Source organism: Zalophus californianus, chromosome 9 (genome assembly GCF_009762305.2).
Source record: "Zalophus californianus isolate mZalCal1 chromosome 9, mZalCal1.pri.v2, whole genome shotgun sequence".
NCBI classification, from domain to species: domain Eukaryota; kingdom Metazoa; phylum Chordata; class Mammalia; order Carnivora; family Otariidae; genus Zalophus; species Zalophus californianus.
Genome location: NC_045603.1, coordinates 22,721,181 through 22,737,864, shown reverse-complemented (window position 1 = coordinate 22,737,864; position 16,684 = coordinate 22,721,181). Strand labels below are relative to the sequence as shown.

The 16,684-nt window shown below is 41.9% G+C and overlaps 1 protein-coding gene across 26 annotated transcripts in view; it reads right to left on the bottom strand.

The window, feature by feature from the left end:
• Nucleotides 1-7,741: 7,741 nt before the first annotated feature.
• Nucleotides 7,742-16,684, bottom strand: part of ANKS1B (ankyrin repeat and sterile alpha motif domain containing 1B) — a 1,105,044-nt gene continuing 1,096,101 nt past the window's right edge. For 18 of the 26 annotated variants that reach the window (XM_027592180.1, XM_027592181.1, XM_027592184.1 and 15 more), the window contains one exon: nucleotides 7,742-9,618. In XM_027592180.1, the coding sequence (XP_027447981.1) occupies nucleotides 9,508-9,618 (111 nt within the window). In that variant the 3' untranslated portion in view covers nucleotides 7,742-9,507. Of the gene's footprint in view, nucleotides 9,635-13,376; nucleotides 13,381-16,684 lie in introns of all 26 variants that reach the window. The other 8 variants (XM_027592182.1, XM_027592183.1, XM_027592186.1 and 5 more) reach the window with 3 other exon arrangements.

Here is a 16,684-nt window from a genome sequence, read left to right as displayed (position 1 = left end):
TAAGAAGTAGCATGTCACCAGCATTTTCTTTATCTTTCTGTTTTAGTTTGGCATTTTACTGTGAAGCATCATTAGAGGAAGGTAAAACTTCACTTGAATAAAAAGATTTGCTTCTAGATTATATGAAATGAATAAACATGTCCCTGAAGTGTTTAAGTTGGCAAGTATGGCAATCTATTATTCAACATTATGTTATTATAATTTACTTACCGACCTTTAGAGGAGGAAATGATTTTCAAATAATTCTTGGTCTCTAAAGATTGTCCCTTGAATAGATTTCCTTGCTCATAACCCCTCCCCTTAGAACTATGGAGATACTATACAGTTATTAAATGCCTGAATTAGAATATCAGCTGCTATGAGTTTAACCATAGAATTATTGTGTAGTTGTGTGTATTCACGGGGAAGGGGCAGAAAAATGTGCATCAAACGTGGGACTCATCAGAGACCAGGTCTTTGAAGTTATTTGGCATTAACAGCATATTATTTCTAAGTCAGATGATGTAAGAAGACCAAAACTTGGGAAATTTTCATTTAAATTATGATTCAGGAAAATTAGCTGCTGGTGTTCATTGTAAATTCATTTATGAGGTCGGGCCTTCAGAACTGGGAATACTGCTTATCACAGAGAAGCGAACAGAAAATGTGCCTCTGTAATTTCCCATCACCCAGGGCTAGAGCAAGTAACTAGAGAGAGCATGCCAAGCCCAAGTTTGGGTGGGGTGGTTCTGAGCAACTGGAAAACACCCAGTAGCTGAATGAAGCCTCCTGCTTAGTACAAGGTGGCTCTTGTGAGGAGCGGGAGCTCACGTTCTCACCATCCATTCAAATCTTCATTGCCTCCCCACTCGGGACTGCCCAGCCCTATTCTGTCTTCACAGTACTTGAGTGGATTTGTAGACTTTGCAGTCCTAGCTTAGAGAGGAAAAACTACACCCCAGGCAGTTAATCGGTGAGAAAGCCAGTGCCACAGTCCAAATCTGATTTTTTTTTTTTTAAGATTTTTATTTATTTGAGAGAGAGAATGAGAAAGAGAGAGCATATGGGAGGGGGGAGGGCCAGAGGGAGAAGCAGACTCCCTGCCGAGCAGGGAGCCCAACATGGGACTCGATCCCTGGACTCCAGGATTATGACCTGAGCCGAAGGCAGTCGCTTACCCAACTGAGCCACCCAGGCGCCCTTGATTTTCTTTTCTTTATAGAGAGACCCAGACCCATTGGGCTACAAGTTGAATGTCAGTTTCAATTGGAAGTGGAATCCTCCTGGGTTTATGGCAGATGAACACCAGTCTAGGGGGCAAAGCTTGGGTTTCAACAGCTGGGGAAGATTTTGGAGATCTATGTTTCTCATCTCTGATTCATCTTCAATTAGCAGTGATTCTATACCCTTTACCTTGTGTTTATTTGCCCCACTCTGTCAAATAACTTTCTGAGATGTAACAAATCCTTTTTAGGAGGAAGGAAGGAGGAGCTATTATTTTTTACCAGTGTTTTCTATGCCAGGCCCTATGCTGGGTGCATTCCACACGTTATTTAATTGAATCCTCACAACAAGGCTGCAAGGTATTATCTCTGTTGTCTAGATGTGGAAACTGGTGCAGAGAGGTTAAGTCACCAGAGCCCCACAGCAAAGTGGTGGAGCTGGGGTTTTTGTCCATGCAGTTGGCTGCCTCACTAAAGGCCCTGGGTGAGAGGATCCAGGAGCATCATTTCAGTTATGCACTTTAATTCATTATTCATTTCATTCATTCACATCATGTGTCACGACTGATCCTAAGTCCTGAGCTGTCAGAGGTGGTCCCTGCTCTTGAAGAGCTTCTACTTTTGGTATTCTGGTTAGCCCATCTCTGTGCCTGTATGGATTGCTCTTTGAAAAAAGAAGCACGGTCCATTCTGATAGGAGCCAAATGGATGGCAGAGGTTGGGGGATGTTTTGGGTTTGCCAGCACTTGGCTACTACCCAAAACATCTACTACCCAGCCTGGTCTCAAGTCTCAGAGGATTCAAGCATTGAGCAGGGAAGGTGGCAGCCTTATGGCCTGCCCCCTGGAGATGCTTATTTCTCCTTTGAAACTCTTAGGGGGTTCATTTGAGATTGGCGGCAGCCCTGGGGTTAATGGATCCACGTGCCTTCTTCTACCACCTGATTTCATATCCCTTTCTCCTTTTCCTTCCATTTGAAACAGTGTAAACTCACAGAGCCTCAGTTTCCTTGTTTGTCAAATAGGGACCACAACACTTGATTGCAGTTTTTTATGAGGCTTGAAAGATGTCAAGCATCCGATACAGGCTCAATAGCATTATTATCTTTTTGTTTCAGTTATAAACTTCCATTCCTTTGCTGCCCATGTTTCCTTGGTTTACAAAGTGGGAACCTGTGACTTTTGCTTTCTCTGGGCATCCTTTTCTACTTTATGGTAGATCTATCTTCTTGGTTATTAGCTCCCAGGAGTCAGACTTTGTTCAGCAGGAAGGCTGTCATCTGCTTTCTTTTGAGCCGTCTGAAACTTTCCTCTCTTTGGGATGTGCATGCACCCATGAGTAGTGGAGGATTGATTCCCAGTCAATTACAGGCTGTCCAGCTGCCTATATAGGGGTGAGAATGGAGAAGAGACCTTGGGCTTACTGCTTGGGCTGGCACTTGGGAGTATGGTAGAACTCTGGCTTTGGCTGTCAGGTGCATCCAAGTTCAAATCCTGGCTGCACTAACGTCCTAGCTGTGTGACCTTCAGCAAATGTTTTAATCTTCTCAAGGACCTGCTTCCCAGGGAGCCCCTGGTGTGGAGACTTACATGTGCTGCCCAACTTCTCAGAGAATCAGGAGGGGGCCTCATCCATCCAGGGGTGAAGCTTCTTACACTTTGTTGCCCCAAAATTATCTGGGAAACTTAAAAATCTCCCTAAACCCGGACCTCATCCCGGGCCAATTAATTCAGAATCTCTGGAGATGGGACCCGGGCATCTGTATTATTTTAAAGTTCCCCAGGTGATTCCAGAGTACAGTGGAGGTTGTTCTGTCACCCTTGATGGCCAGGCCATTGCCAGTTCTTCTGTCCAGCTGCCAGCTACACTTTGATGACTGCTTCTACAGTGTGCTACCGTACCTGCTCCGTCATGACAGCCTCAGGAGTGTTGCTGGGCAGCACAGACATTTGGTATGCCTGTTGTATTAACATAGATGTGGGGATCTTTCCTGCTTGGATTTGATGGCTAATATATAGAGCAACGCTTTTAGGGTTATTACCATCAATTCCTCTGGTCACGGCTTTCTCTATCCAGGTGTCTCACTGGTGTGTACTTGCTTTCACTTTTTACCTAGTGCCATGATTATTCCCATCATGGCAGACTCCCTTTTCCTCACAACTCCTGAATTTTTGGGGGGCTGCAGCGTGCTCAGCTAAAATCAACAGCTACATTGTCCAGCTGCCTATATAGGGGTGGCAAAGAATTGTGGCTTGGAGTGCCTTACTCAGTTGGGAGGCAGGAGACCTTAGGTCATTATCATTCTTTTTATTGTCTGGAATGTGGATGCACTGGATAATGCTCCAGCAGCCATTTTTTGATCATGAGGTGACCTTACAGATGCTATATGCTAAGGATGACAGAATAGGAATGTAGAAGGAGCTTGTGGACCTCCCATTCCAGCCCTGTAATATTTCTGAAGTTCATGTTACATGAGAAAAAATTCAACCCTTCCCTATTTAAGACACTTATTTCTGGTCTTTGCTACTAATCCCTAAATTCTGATACTGAATAAACCAACCTGGTATCTAAGAGCAGTCCAACAAATATCAGTGACTGCATCTCTGCTTCCTGATACTGAATAAACCAACCTGGTATCTAAGAGCAGTCCAACAAATATCAGTGACTCTGCATCTCTGCTTCCTCCACCCCCTCACTCTAGTCACAAACACACTGTTCCTCCTTTGATAAGTAACTGGACATCTAGCTAGCTGTGAGGCTGTTGAAGCTTGGTGGAATCTCAGAAAGTCACAAAGAAGTGATGCATGGATCACGCCCAGCCCACAGATGAGTTTTATTTGGCCCACACTTAAATGCTGAATTTGTTGCCAGCATTTGAAAATCTGGTGATTTTGCATAAATACTGATTTCTTAGAAAATCTGTTGACCCAGGGTCTTCATTTCTGCCTGGCAACAATCAGCTGAAAGTAAACACGTGCCCCCTGAGATGAGGCAGGTGCTCTGTGGATCATCACAGGCCCCCTCACTCATGTCACCTGTGTGGCTCTGAGGCCATATGAGTTTCCAACTTTCCACCTCCCTACCCAGACACACACCCCAGAAATGGCCTACTCAAATGGTATTCCTGAATTTCCTGTGCCTTTCCCAGTCTCCCTTGACTCAACACTTAGCACATTGGGGTTTTTGTTTTTGTTTTTGTTTTTCTCTCAGAAAACTGAGCCTGCACTTTTGATAAGTGGAGAGAAATCAGCCTCTCAAATGTCAGAAAACAGCTGATGTTGCTTCTTACTTGGAGGCATCTTGACTTCCCTTCTCACATGTCTTAGGAGAGGCAGTAAGAGGGAGAGCTGCAGGCTCCTCAGGGAGCAGCTGTTGGGATGCTTGATTGAGGCACTGAGACATCCAGAGGACAATTGAGTATTGAATATGGATTGCTTTGAACAGCTTTTATTACCATGTCGTGAGTAAGAACAACTCCCATCTCAGCTTGCTCATACTGTCCTCTGACACATAACTTAGATGTTTCCTAAATGGAATGACTTGGAAGATGCACATTAGCTCTGCTGTGCTTGCGAAGTCTCTTCTGTGACATGCATGCTCCTCAGCTGTCTGGACCCCTGAGAAAACGTCAGCTGTTGAGGTGACCCTAATGGAGCTGTTCAGTGCAGAGTCTCTGTTTCAGTCTGATGTAAGTCTACGTCCTTGGTCATTAACTATTCTTGGAAAGTTAAATGCCTATGCAGCTTTTACAAACCTAGGTCTCTGGGGTTTTGGAGAGTAAAACAAAAACTATTTTGATGATAAATTATAGCTATAATTCTTTATGAGTTATACACAGTGTGCAGTGTGTTGGGTCAGGAGTGATCATCTTTGCATTAGCAATTCTAAATGGAATGGTGCCACAATGGACACAGAGCAAGTTCTCAGTGAGTAGACTGGCCTGGGATGGAGAGAGGAAACAGTTAAGTGGAATTGGTATTCCTAGGTCTGTACCAAGTTCTTAGGGTTAATTCCCCCCACAAAAATAAGACCTGGCTCATGGGTACTAATGGAATTTCACAGTATGCAGGATGGTGATTGGGCAACGAGCCTAAGGTAATTCTCTGCCTGCTTTGGAGCTGGTTTCTGTGGGAAGCAGGACTCTGTTGCTGGGGCACCAGATGCCTGGGTTCATTTGTACATTTGCACAGACAGCAGTAAATGGGCGTGGGGGGGGCTAGGTGTAGGAGGGACAGGAATGGAGTAGGGGGCAGGTCGATGCAGCCTCAGTGCAGGTAGACTCTGCTGGCCTGTGTTGGCTGGTTCCTCAGTTATATTTTAAGAAAATGTGTTTATTACTGTCAGATTGCTTGACTTTCCTAAGAAACAGTGAATACCTTATATAAAAAGAGAACTGAAAAACTTAATGTCTTAAAAAAAGGCTTTATTCCATATGGACTTCTGAACATGGTCATTATATTCCAGTTCTGTGGGAGAAGAATGAACTCTGGAAGCTAGCCCACTTATCACATTTTCCTTTCTTTTCAGAAGTAGCTTAGGAGCAATGTTACTTGGGGTCCAAGTCTGAATTTTTATTTTTTAAATTTGTCCATGTGTTCATTATCTAAGCCCGTTTTCTGGCCCATTATATCCAAATATTATATACCCCAATAATATTCCTAACTATTCTAACAGAAAATCTGGTACGTCCTGAGAAAAACCACTGCCATGACTTACTAATGAATTAACTAGGCATAATTTTCACAGGGTTCATTCACCCAAACCTATCATAGAATATAATGTAAGAAAAAAATAGAGTAATTGAATTAAAGTTCTTTTTTGGAATAATACTAGCATTCAAGGATCCCCCATCCCCCATGGATACTGTAGTTACTAATGTGTCAGACTTCCACTTCAAGAAATCAGCTGCATATCCCTTCTTCATTATGTGGGCTGGCTCTCTTTTATTTGCCCCTCAGACCTCTCCTCCCTCTTCCCTGCCCTGTGTAGACCATATCAATAGGCTCCTTGTCCTCTGGCTTTCAGTGGGTTCAGGTAATGTGGGGTGGAGAGTGAGATCAGGGTATTTTAATCCCTGGCTCCCTCCCTGAGGGCCACTACAGCTGGCCATGTCCCTTCAGCCTGTCTGGCAGCCCCCTCCACACAGCCTTCTCCTTTCCCATTCTTCCTCAGGCAGTTACCATCCCAGGGACACTGTTCCACCCGTCTGTTTCCCTACATGCTGCCAACACCTATGTAAGTATTCTATTTATTAAACTCTTAAAATATCCCAATTGGAATGTGCCATCTGCTTCATGCTGGGACCATAACTGATACAAATAAGCATTTGATCCACAGAGAAAAGAGGACTGCTGACCTCTTGGTGGTTACCAAAGATAGAAAGGGGCCAAATTAGACCAGTTGAAGCATTACCATCTAAAATCCTAGCCCAAACCGTTCTTCAGGAAGCCTGCCCTTTCTGCCTCTGTGAATGTGGTCCCCTCTCAGGTTGGTTTTATGTTTTCAAAGCTATGTGTCTGTGCATGTCAGGCTGGTAGCACCCCGTTTGTTTTGGTGTGTGTTTCAAAGAGTATCAGACTTAGATCCAGCAGTGCAGGGGACATCTCCTGAAAGTCACAGGATATGGAATGTGAAACGTTGATCTTTCTAGTATCTCTAACATGGCCCTATATCACTTGACTTGCAGCTGGCACATGTATTTTAGAAAAATGGAAGGATTGATGTTGTTATGTAATGTTTTAACCCCTACCAAAATTCATATGTTGAAGCTTAATCCTCCAATATGATGGTATTTGGAGATAGGCCTTTGGGAGTTAATTAGGTTAGATGGGGTCATGATGGTGGAGCCCTCAGAACGGGATTAGTGCCCTTATAAGAAGAGACACCAGAGAGCTTGCTGCTCCTCCACTCTCTGTGCATGCATGCTTGTGCACGCGCAAACACACACACACACACACACACACACACACACACACACACACACACACACACACACACACACACACACACACACACACACACACACACACGTCATATGACCACACGGCAAGATGGTAGATGCCTACAAACCAAGAGAAGAGCTCTCAGAGAGAAACTCTGATCTGCCAGCATCTTGATCTTGGACTTTCCAGCCCTCAGAACTGTGAGAAATACATCTGTTGTTTAAGCCACACAGTCTGATATTTCGTTTAGCAGCCCAACCTGACACAAACGTGTAGATGTTTTTCCAAACAAGCTATTTGTCTTGTCCCAGACAAATGATCTATTTGGGTGGTCCTTGCTTTTTTAGAAATTTGTTTGGCAATTTCTCCTTGTAGCCTACTGTAATATTTAAAGACAGTGGAGATTTTTTGGCTGAAATTTAAGCTTTTTAAAGGCCAATGTATCTTTCTCAGACTGGTTGAACTTAGAAATGAGTAAATTTTCTCAATTTGCCAATTAAAAAAGCCCTTTAGCTATAGATGTTGAGGAGGCTGGGCCTTTGGTGTTTTTCCTAAATGGAAGTGGGAAGGTGCTCACAGAACGATGCCAAGCACCGGTGGCTGTACAATTTCCATTTTATTTTGTGTGCTTTTTTTAATAGGATATAAATAATGACAAAAATTACAAAATTTATAACTGGAAGCCCAAGCATATTTACACATATGTTTCTGTTTCAGCAAAGCTACTATTTACTTTGCTCCTATACAATTACCTTTTGGTACCATATTTCAGTGTTATTTTACTCTCCATTTACTACATACATATCAACAGTGAATAGGCAAAATATATACAAGGAACTGTTCAGGTCAAGTAATTTAATATTGTATTAAAATTCTTCAACACTGAACTAAATCCATATACATTTGTCAGTTTGAAATAAAATTTAATTATCTTTCTTTAAAACTCACCAACTGATGAATAACTAATAATCCTCAGGTTTGAAATAATATTGGTTAATAAAAAAAACATTAAGACAATCCCACAATTTATCAGTAGCGCTATAATGAACTTCAAAATGATTCACAATATGATCAGTTAGAACAATATACGTTAAAATGTTATTTTTTCTATAATGATATCGGTACTGTTTATATAATTTGATTCTACATAAATATACATTATGGAATCATACAAATACTCCACAGAGACATTAAAAAAATTAAAATACCTTAAAGAAATGTAAGTAAATTTTATTTAATCAAATAGTAAGCAAACATTTATTTGTTTCAAGAAAAGAGTTTTATTACTTTGGAATCTCTTTTTTTTTTTTTTTGTATTTTTTTCTAGAAAAAAATTTTTGCAATAGAATTTTACTAACACCTTTCTCAAACAAGGTTTCCATGACAGAAATCTTGACAGCAGGAGCCCTAGTTTTTTTTTTTTTTAACATTTTCTTTAAAACACTGTGAAGGTTAAAAAAAAAAACATTCTTTGCAGCTTATGGCTGCGTCAGCACTTTCGGTTGGATGCCAGTCTGCTTGCCCTAATCTCCTGCTCTGGGGAGTGTCATCAGCACTTTGCCACACCCAAGCCAGTCCTCTTAGTGGTAGCAGTAAAAATTTAGTTACTTGAAATGAATCCAGAAACATCCCTCACAACTAACCTAGTTTTCTTATCAGTGCATTAATGAAACATTCTTTTAATAAAAATATTTAATACAAGACACATTTTTCTGTGCATAATAAATTCCTCTGTTTTGAATCATTCTTAAATTTCTAATCAATCCATAGATGTAAATGTTTTCTTTATCTGACATGGTTGATTACATATAAAATCCACAAATATAGAAATTGGGAAACAGGATTTCCTGGCAATCATGGGGGTGGTTTTGTCCTTATGCATGAAATGATGCTCAGTGATATGATTTTACAGGTATTTTATGGGGGTAGTTCTGTTCTGATTCTACCTTTAAAACTGCTGACTGAAAAATCCAAGATTTTTATACTTTTAGGCAGTATTAGAGATTCCCCTGTACCTTTTTTTTTTTTAAAGGTATTATCCCCAAATTCAGCAAAGCAGTGTTGGGGGCAGAGTCAATTAGAAATACCTTGGGTGGTGGCAGGGAGGGGAGTCAGGAGAGTCAGCGAAAAATCTCAACTCATGCCTCTCAGGGGTTACGGCTGGAAAGTCTTGGTTGCATACTTTCTGTCACTGGTGCAGAAAGAACGTCCCCAGGAATGGCCAGCGGCCTTTCACCCGTGACAAGGCCACACAAACAGAGCAGTCTTCCTCCTGGGCTGGGTGGAAACTGAGGCGCGAAGGGAAGCCTGCTCCGGGACTGCTTAGCGTGCAAGGCACCGCGAGGACAGGAGGATGGTGAGTATCAGAAAATTGTGGTTTCATACTTGGTATTAATTCCTCTCTTGGCTTCTTGTCCCGGCTCCACAATCCACGGCAGATTGGCCAGAGTCTTTTGCTCAGATGGGTCGATCTGCTTTAAAACAGAAAGGCTGATGCCTGTTATACGATACCTGTACCAGGGTGCAAACATGCTTCCTAACACTTCTTGGAAACCAACACTAGGCCCTTACAGGACTGCAGTCCTGTCACAGACCAACAGGTATGTGAGAATTGTGTTTGTCCTTTTCATACATGTTTATTACATAAGGACTATATGGAAGGCATTCAAAGGGTGGGCGGTGAATGAGTCCTGGCCCTTGCTCTTGAAGGCACACAGATGCGGAACAAACACAGAAGCACTTTGATGCTGAGAAGGGGGATGGATGGAGGGAGGCTGCTCTGCGGTTAGGGAGCCAGGGGACTTCCTAGAAGAGGTGAACCAGGTTATGTCACTCTCCAGCTCTCAAGCCTACAGTAGTTTCCATTACGGAATAAACCTGAATTCCTCAAGGTGAAGTCTAGCCACACTGACTTTGCTTTCTACCCCCATGCCAAGACCACACCCAGGGCCTCTGCTCACATCATTTGCAGGAATGCCTTTCCCCAGACACCTGCATGCCTACATCATCACCTCACCTATTCACCCAATACAAAATAGCATTCTAACTTTTCTGCTCTCCTCTTCAGCTCTATTCTTTATAATCCTTATGCCACATACATCATATTTATTCCTTCATCCTCCACTGCAGTGTAGGATTTTCTTCTCTTCATCACTGTTTCCCCCAAACTTAGAAAAGCTCCTGGCAACCCAGTAAATAATAGTAGGTACACAATAAATACTTACTGAATAGATATTATAAGAGAATGAGGTAATGTCTAAACAGCTGGAGGACGAGCTAGAGTTTGCCTGGTGAGGGGGCAGGGAGAGAGGGAACAGCATGTGCAAAGCTCCTGTGGTAAAGAGAAGTGGCAGGTTGAGAACTTGCAGTTAGTTAGTTCACAGAGTGGAGATGGGAGGGTGAAAAGGTGAGCAGGGCCAGGTCAAGCTGAGCCTTGAACCAGACTGAGCTGAGCTATAAAATGGTTAAAACTACATTTTAGCCCCTGTGCATACAAAGTCAAACAGGCCATTCCTGGGTAATGCTTGAGCTGTGAGCTCTCAGGAGGGGCCTTGGAGGGAGTTTTTCACCACACTGCTGCCTCATCTTTTAGTGTTTCCACATCTGCCCTGGCCCTGGCCACCTGCTCTGCTCAGGAATGCTGGGGCAAGGAAGCCTGGGAAGGTCTCTCTTATTTCTCTTGTGCTCTGAGCTTTGGAGCCTGCTGAAAGGCTGTGGGATCCATGCCCTATGGCTACCTTCCAACATGAATGGATTGTATCTCCACGAGGCTGTGGAAAGGACTTCACATATTCTTAGGATCACGGAATATTTCTCAACAATAAACAACTGGACCTGAGGGAAATGGAACACGGACACCAGCTGAGAGGAATGGGATGTTGAGGCAGTTAAAGGACATCAGTATTATTCACTATTTTCATATTTCTCAGTGAAGGTTTTTCAATGAATATTTTACGAGCCCTCATGGCACCCAACCTAGTTGTGCTCTTCTGGAAGTTTATGGAGACCAGAGTAAAGTCAGATGAGGGCACCGGCCATGAACAGATTTATCCAGTCCATATGAGAAAGAATATAATAGTCTAAGAGGTAATCCAAAAATATTCTGAAAATTCCTGTACATTTAACTTACAGTTTTTGGGGGGGGGGGAGGAGACAGATAAAGAATAAATCTCCATCAATAAATGCTATACAGAATTAAACTGGGTATACACTTGAGTGTGACTAGGTATTTATCTCAGAATGGATGGCCCAGGAAAAACCTCTTCATGTAGCTGAGACTTGAATGACAAGTGGGAGTCAGCTGTGCAGAAATATGGGGGATACCATGATAGGTGGAAGGAACAGGTGACACAAAGGCCTCAGGTAGGAGTGAGTTTGGTCTGTTGCAGGAATAGGAAGGCCTGAGCATCAGAGCGAAGCATTGTGGGAAATTAGGTTTAGGTACTTGGGGCAGTGGTGCCATGATCTGATATGTGTTTTAGGATCACTTTGGTTGCATAAGGAAGAAGGAAGACTATTAGGACATGTACTGCAATAGTTCTGGAGTAGTGGTGGTAGCCTGGATGAGAAGAGTGAGGAAACAGAGAGGAATGGGTGGATCTGAGACATGTTTTAGGGGTTGAGTAGATGGAATCTGCTCATGTGTTGTACATAGTGTTTAGAGGAAGACAGGACGTAAGGATGACCTCTGGATTTATGGCTTGAGCAACATGGTGAATGGTTATGCCATTTACTGAGCTAGGAAAGACAGAATATAGTTTTGAGGGAAAAATCAAGAATTCTGGGAACTTCCAGGGAAGATGGCAGAGGAAGAGAATCCTAGGCTCACCTCATCCCATGGATACACCTAGATAACACCCACATGAGTGTAAATAACCCAGAAAATGACCTATAGATTGGCAGAAAAGACCGTTCACAGCTAAATGTAGAAAAGAGGCCACATTGAAGAGGGTAGAAACAGCAGAGATGTAGTTGGGAGCCAAACACCTGCAGGACCTAAAGAAGGACTGCTGTGGGTGCAGAGGGGAGAGGAGCAGACCCCACACCAGGCACCTCAGGCACAGAGGACCTGCAATAGAAAGATGAATTCCCTTATCATTCGGCTTTGAAAACCAGAGGGACTTAACATCGTGAGTTCTTACAATCAGTGGGGCTTAACATCTGAACTTTGAAAATCAGTGAGCCAGAGAGTGATAGGAAACTGAGTCCCTGCCCTTAAAGAGGTAGCATAACAAACAGCCCCACCAAGATACAGCAGAGAAGCAGCAGTTTGAAAAACACCTGGGGTATACAGGAGGGAGGGAGATTTGTTTACTAATCTGAGAGCATGTGCTGGAGGGGCAGAGATCTTTGGGAGACTTCTTCAAGAACAAAAGAACTGGCAGGCACCATTTCCCTCTCCCACTCCCCAGCCTAGGTACAGGTACACCTGTGTGAACCACTGCAGCAAGAACACTCTCCACCTACCTTGCTAGCAGCATGCCCTGCCCTCACACTCTCCTGTGGACCCACCCCCCAATCTGGTCTTGGTGATTCCATCCAAAGAAATGCCACAAGCATAGCAGTACACAAGCAGCCCTGACAGGGGTCAGCACCACCTCAGAGGGACTCCTGCCCTGGGGAAAGGGGAATAAAACCACACAAGCAATCTTATGGCCCCAGGAGTGGGCTGGGGGCAGATATTTGGTCTGACTACAGGCCCCACTCACCAACAAAAACTTCTCATGGGCCAACACAGGGAGAGTGCCCTGCAGTGCGGTGCTTCTGCAGTTCTGGAAAATACCTGACCTAACCCAACTCAAGCCCAAGGCTGCCCCAGACTGGCTCACTAATGACACAGGGAACCAAACCCTGCCCGCAACAGGTAAAGAGAGCCATAGAAGACAACTGGACTGAAGGCAAAAGCAGCTCAGCCACAACAGTAAGGTGCACACTATACCCATAGGTGATACCCTTTAAGTACCAGGTTCTGATAGAGGGACATTGCACTGCAGGGCACTATAGGACCTCTTCTTTATAAGGCCACTACTTTCAAGAGCAAGAGACATAGCTAACTTTTCTAACACACAGAAACAGACACAGGGGATTAGACAAAATGAGGAAACAGAGGGATATGTCCCAAATGAAAGAACAGGACAAAATCACAGCAAGACAGCTAAACTCTTGGAGATAAGTAACGGAGATATGCCTGATAAATTATTTAAATTTAAAGTAAGGTCATAAAGGTACTTACTGGACTTGAGAAAAGAGAACAGGACCTCAGTGAGACCCTCAACAAAGAGATAGAAAACATAAAAAAGAACCAATCAGAGATGAAGAACCCAATAACAAATTAAAAATATACTAGAGGGAATAAATAGACTAAAGGAAGTAGAAGAATGGATCAGTGATGGGGGGGACAGAGTAATGGAAAGAAATCAAGCTGAACAGGAGAAAGAAAAAAGATTAACAAAAATGAGACTAGATTAAGGGAACTCAGTGACACCATTCAGTATAACAACACTGCATTACAGGGATCCTAGAAGGAGGAGAGAGAGAAGGGGGGCAGAAAATTTATTTGAAGAAATAATAGCTTAAAACTTACCTAATTTTGGGAAGGAAATGGAAGTCCAGATCCAGGAGGCGTAGAGAGCCCCCAACGAAATCAACCCAAGGAGGTCCACACCAAAACACATTGTAATTAAAATGGCAAAAAGTAGTGATAGGGAGAGAATTTTTAAAGCAGCAAGAGAAAAGAAAACAGTTATATCCAAAGGCAGCCCCATAAGGCTATCTGCTGATTTTTCAGCAGAAATTTTGCAGACCAGAAGAAAGCGGCATGATATATTCAAAGTGCCAAAAGAAAAAACTTCTAACCAGCAAGGCTATCATTCAGAATAGGAGAGATAAAGAGTTTCCCAGACAAAAGTCAAAGGCATTCATGACCACTAAACCCGCTCTATAAGAAATGCTGAAGGGGGCTCTTTGAGTGGAAAGGAAAGACCATAAGCAAGGAGTTAGAAAAGTAGGAAGCACAAAAGCAGTAAAATTAAGTATATCTGTAAAAATCAGTCAAGGGATTCACAAAATAAAAGGATGTAAAATATGACACCTAAAATGTGGGGGAGGGCGCTGGGTGGCTCAGTTGGTTAAGCGACTGCCTTCAGCTCAGGTCATGATCCTGGAGTCCCAGGATCGAGTCCCGCATCAGGCTCCCTGCTCAGCAGGGAGTCTGCTTCTCCCTCTGGCCCTCCCCCCTCTCATGCTCTCTCTCTCAAATAAATAAAATCTTAAAAAAAAAAATAAAATGTTGGGGAGAGAGGAATAAAAATTTAGTGCTTTTAGAATGGGTTCAAACTTAAGTGACCATCAACTTAATACTCACTGCCATATGCATAAGATGTTATATACAAAACGTATGGTAACCACACAACAAAAACAGTAATAGATATGCAAAATAAAGAGAAAGGAATCCAACTTTATTACTAAAGAAAGCCAGCAAACCATAAGGGAAGAGAGCAGGAGAAGAACAGAGAACTACGAAACAAGTAACAAAACAGCAATAACTACATACCTGTCAATAATTACTTTGAATGTAAATCAAATGACCTAGGGTGATGGAATGAATGAAAAAGCAAGATTCATGTATATGCTGCCTACAAGAGACTCAGACCTAAAGACACATACAGATTGAAATGAAAATGAAAGGACAGAAAAGCATTTATCATGCAAATGGAAGTGAAAAGAAAGCCAGGATAGCAATATTTATTTCAGGCAAAACAGACTTCAAAACAGACCGTACCAAGAGACAAAGAAGGACACTACCTAATCATAAAGAGAACAATCCAACAAGAAGATACAATTGTAAATATTTATGCAGCCAACATGGGAGCACCCAAATACATAAAGCGAATACAAAGGAAGTAATCGATAGTAATACAATAGTAGTAGGGGACTTTAATACCCCACTTACATCAATGGATCATCCAAACAGAAAATCAGTCAAGAAACAGTTGCTTTGAATGACACACTGGACCAGATGGATTTAACAGATAAAATCAGAATATTCCATCTTAAAATAAAATACACATTCTTTTCAAGTGCACATGGATGATTCTCCAAAATAGATCATGTTAGGCCACAAAATAAGTCTCAACAAATTCAAAAATACTGAAGTCATACCATGCATCTTTTTTGACCACAACACTATGAAACTAGAAACCAGCCACAAGAAAAAAGTCTGGAAAGAACACAAATACACGGAGGTTAAGTAACATACTAAACAATGAATGGGTCAACCAAGAAATCAAAGAGGAAAGAAAAAAATACATGGAGACAAATGAAAATGAAAACCCAATGGTCCTAAATCTTTGGAATGTACCAAAAGCTATTCTAAGAGGAAGTTTATAGCAATACAGGCCTACCTCAAGAAGCAAGAAAAATTGCAATGTAACTTTACACCTAAGGGAGATAGGAAAAAAAAACAAAACCTAAAACCAGCAGAAAGAAGGAAATAATAAAGATTAGAGCAGAAATAAATGAAATAGAAAATTAAAAAAACAACAGATCAGGAGATGGTTCTTTGAAAAGATCAACCCAATTGATAAACCTCTAGCCAGACACAGCAAAAATAAAAAAGAGAGGACTCAAACTCAAAAATGAAAGAGGAGAAATAACAACTGACACCACAAAAATAAAAAGAATTATCAGAGATTATGAAAAATTATATGCTAACGTGTGGGACAACCTAGAAGAAATTAGACAAATTCCTAGAAACATATAACCTCCCAAAACTGAATGAGGAAAAAATAGAAAATTTGAACAGACCAATTACCAGCAACAAAATTGAATCAGTAATCAAAAAAACTCCCAACAAACAAAAGTCCAGGACCAGACGGCTTCACAGGTGAATTCTACCAAACATTTAAAGAAGAGTTAATACCTATTCTCAAACTTTCCCAAAGAATAGACGAGGAATGAAAGCTTCCAAATTCATTCTCTGAAGCCCTCATTACCCTGATATCAAAATCAGATAAAGACACTACGAATATCCCTGATGAACATTCATGCAAAATATCCCTGATGAACATTCATGCCAATATCCCTGATGAACATTCATGCAAAAATCCACAACAAAATACTGGCAAACCAAATTCAACAATACATTAAAAAAAATAACTCACCACGATCAAATGGGATTTATTCCCGGAATACAAGGGTGGTTCGTATTTGCATATCAATCAACGTGATACATCACATCAATAAGAGAAAGGATAAAAATCATATGATCATTTCAAAAGAAGCAGAAAAAGCATTTGACAAAGTGCAATATCCATTCATGACAAAAACGCTCAACAATGTAGGTTTAGAGGGAAATACCTCAACATAATAAAGGCCACATATGAAAAACCCACAGCTAACATCATATTCAACAGTGAAAAACAGAGCTGTTCCCCTGAGTCAGAAACAAGACAAGGATGTCCACTCTCACTTTTATTCAACACAGTACTGGAAATGCTAGCCTGGGCAATCAGACAAGAAAAAGAAGTGAAAAGTATCCAA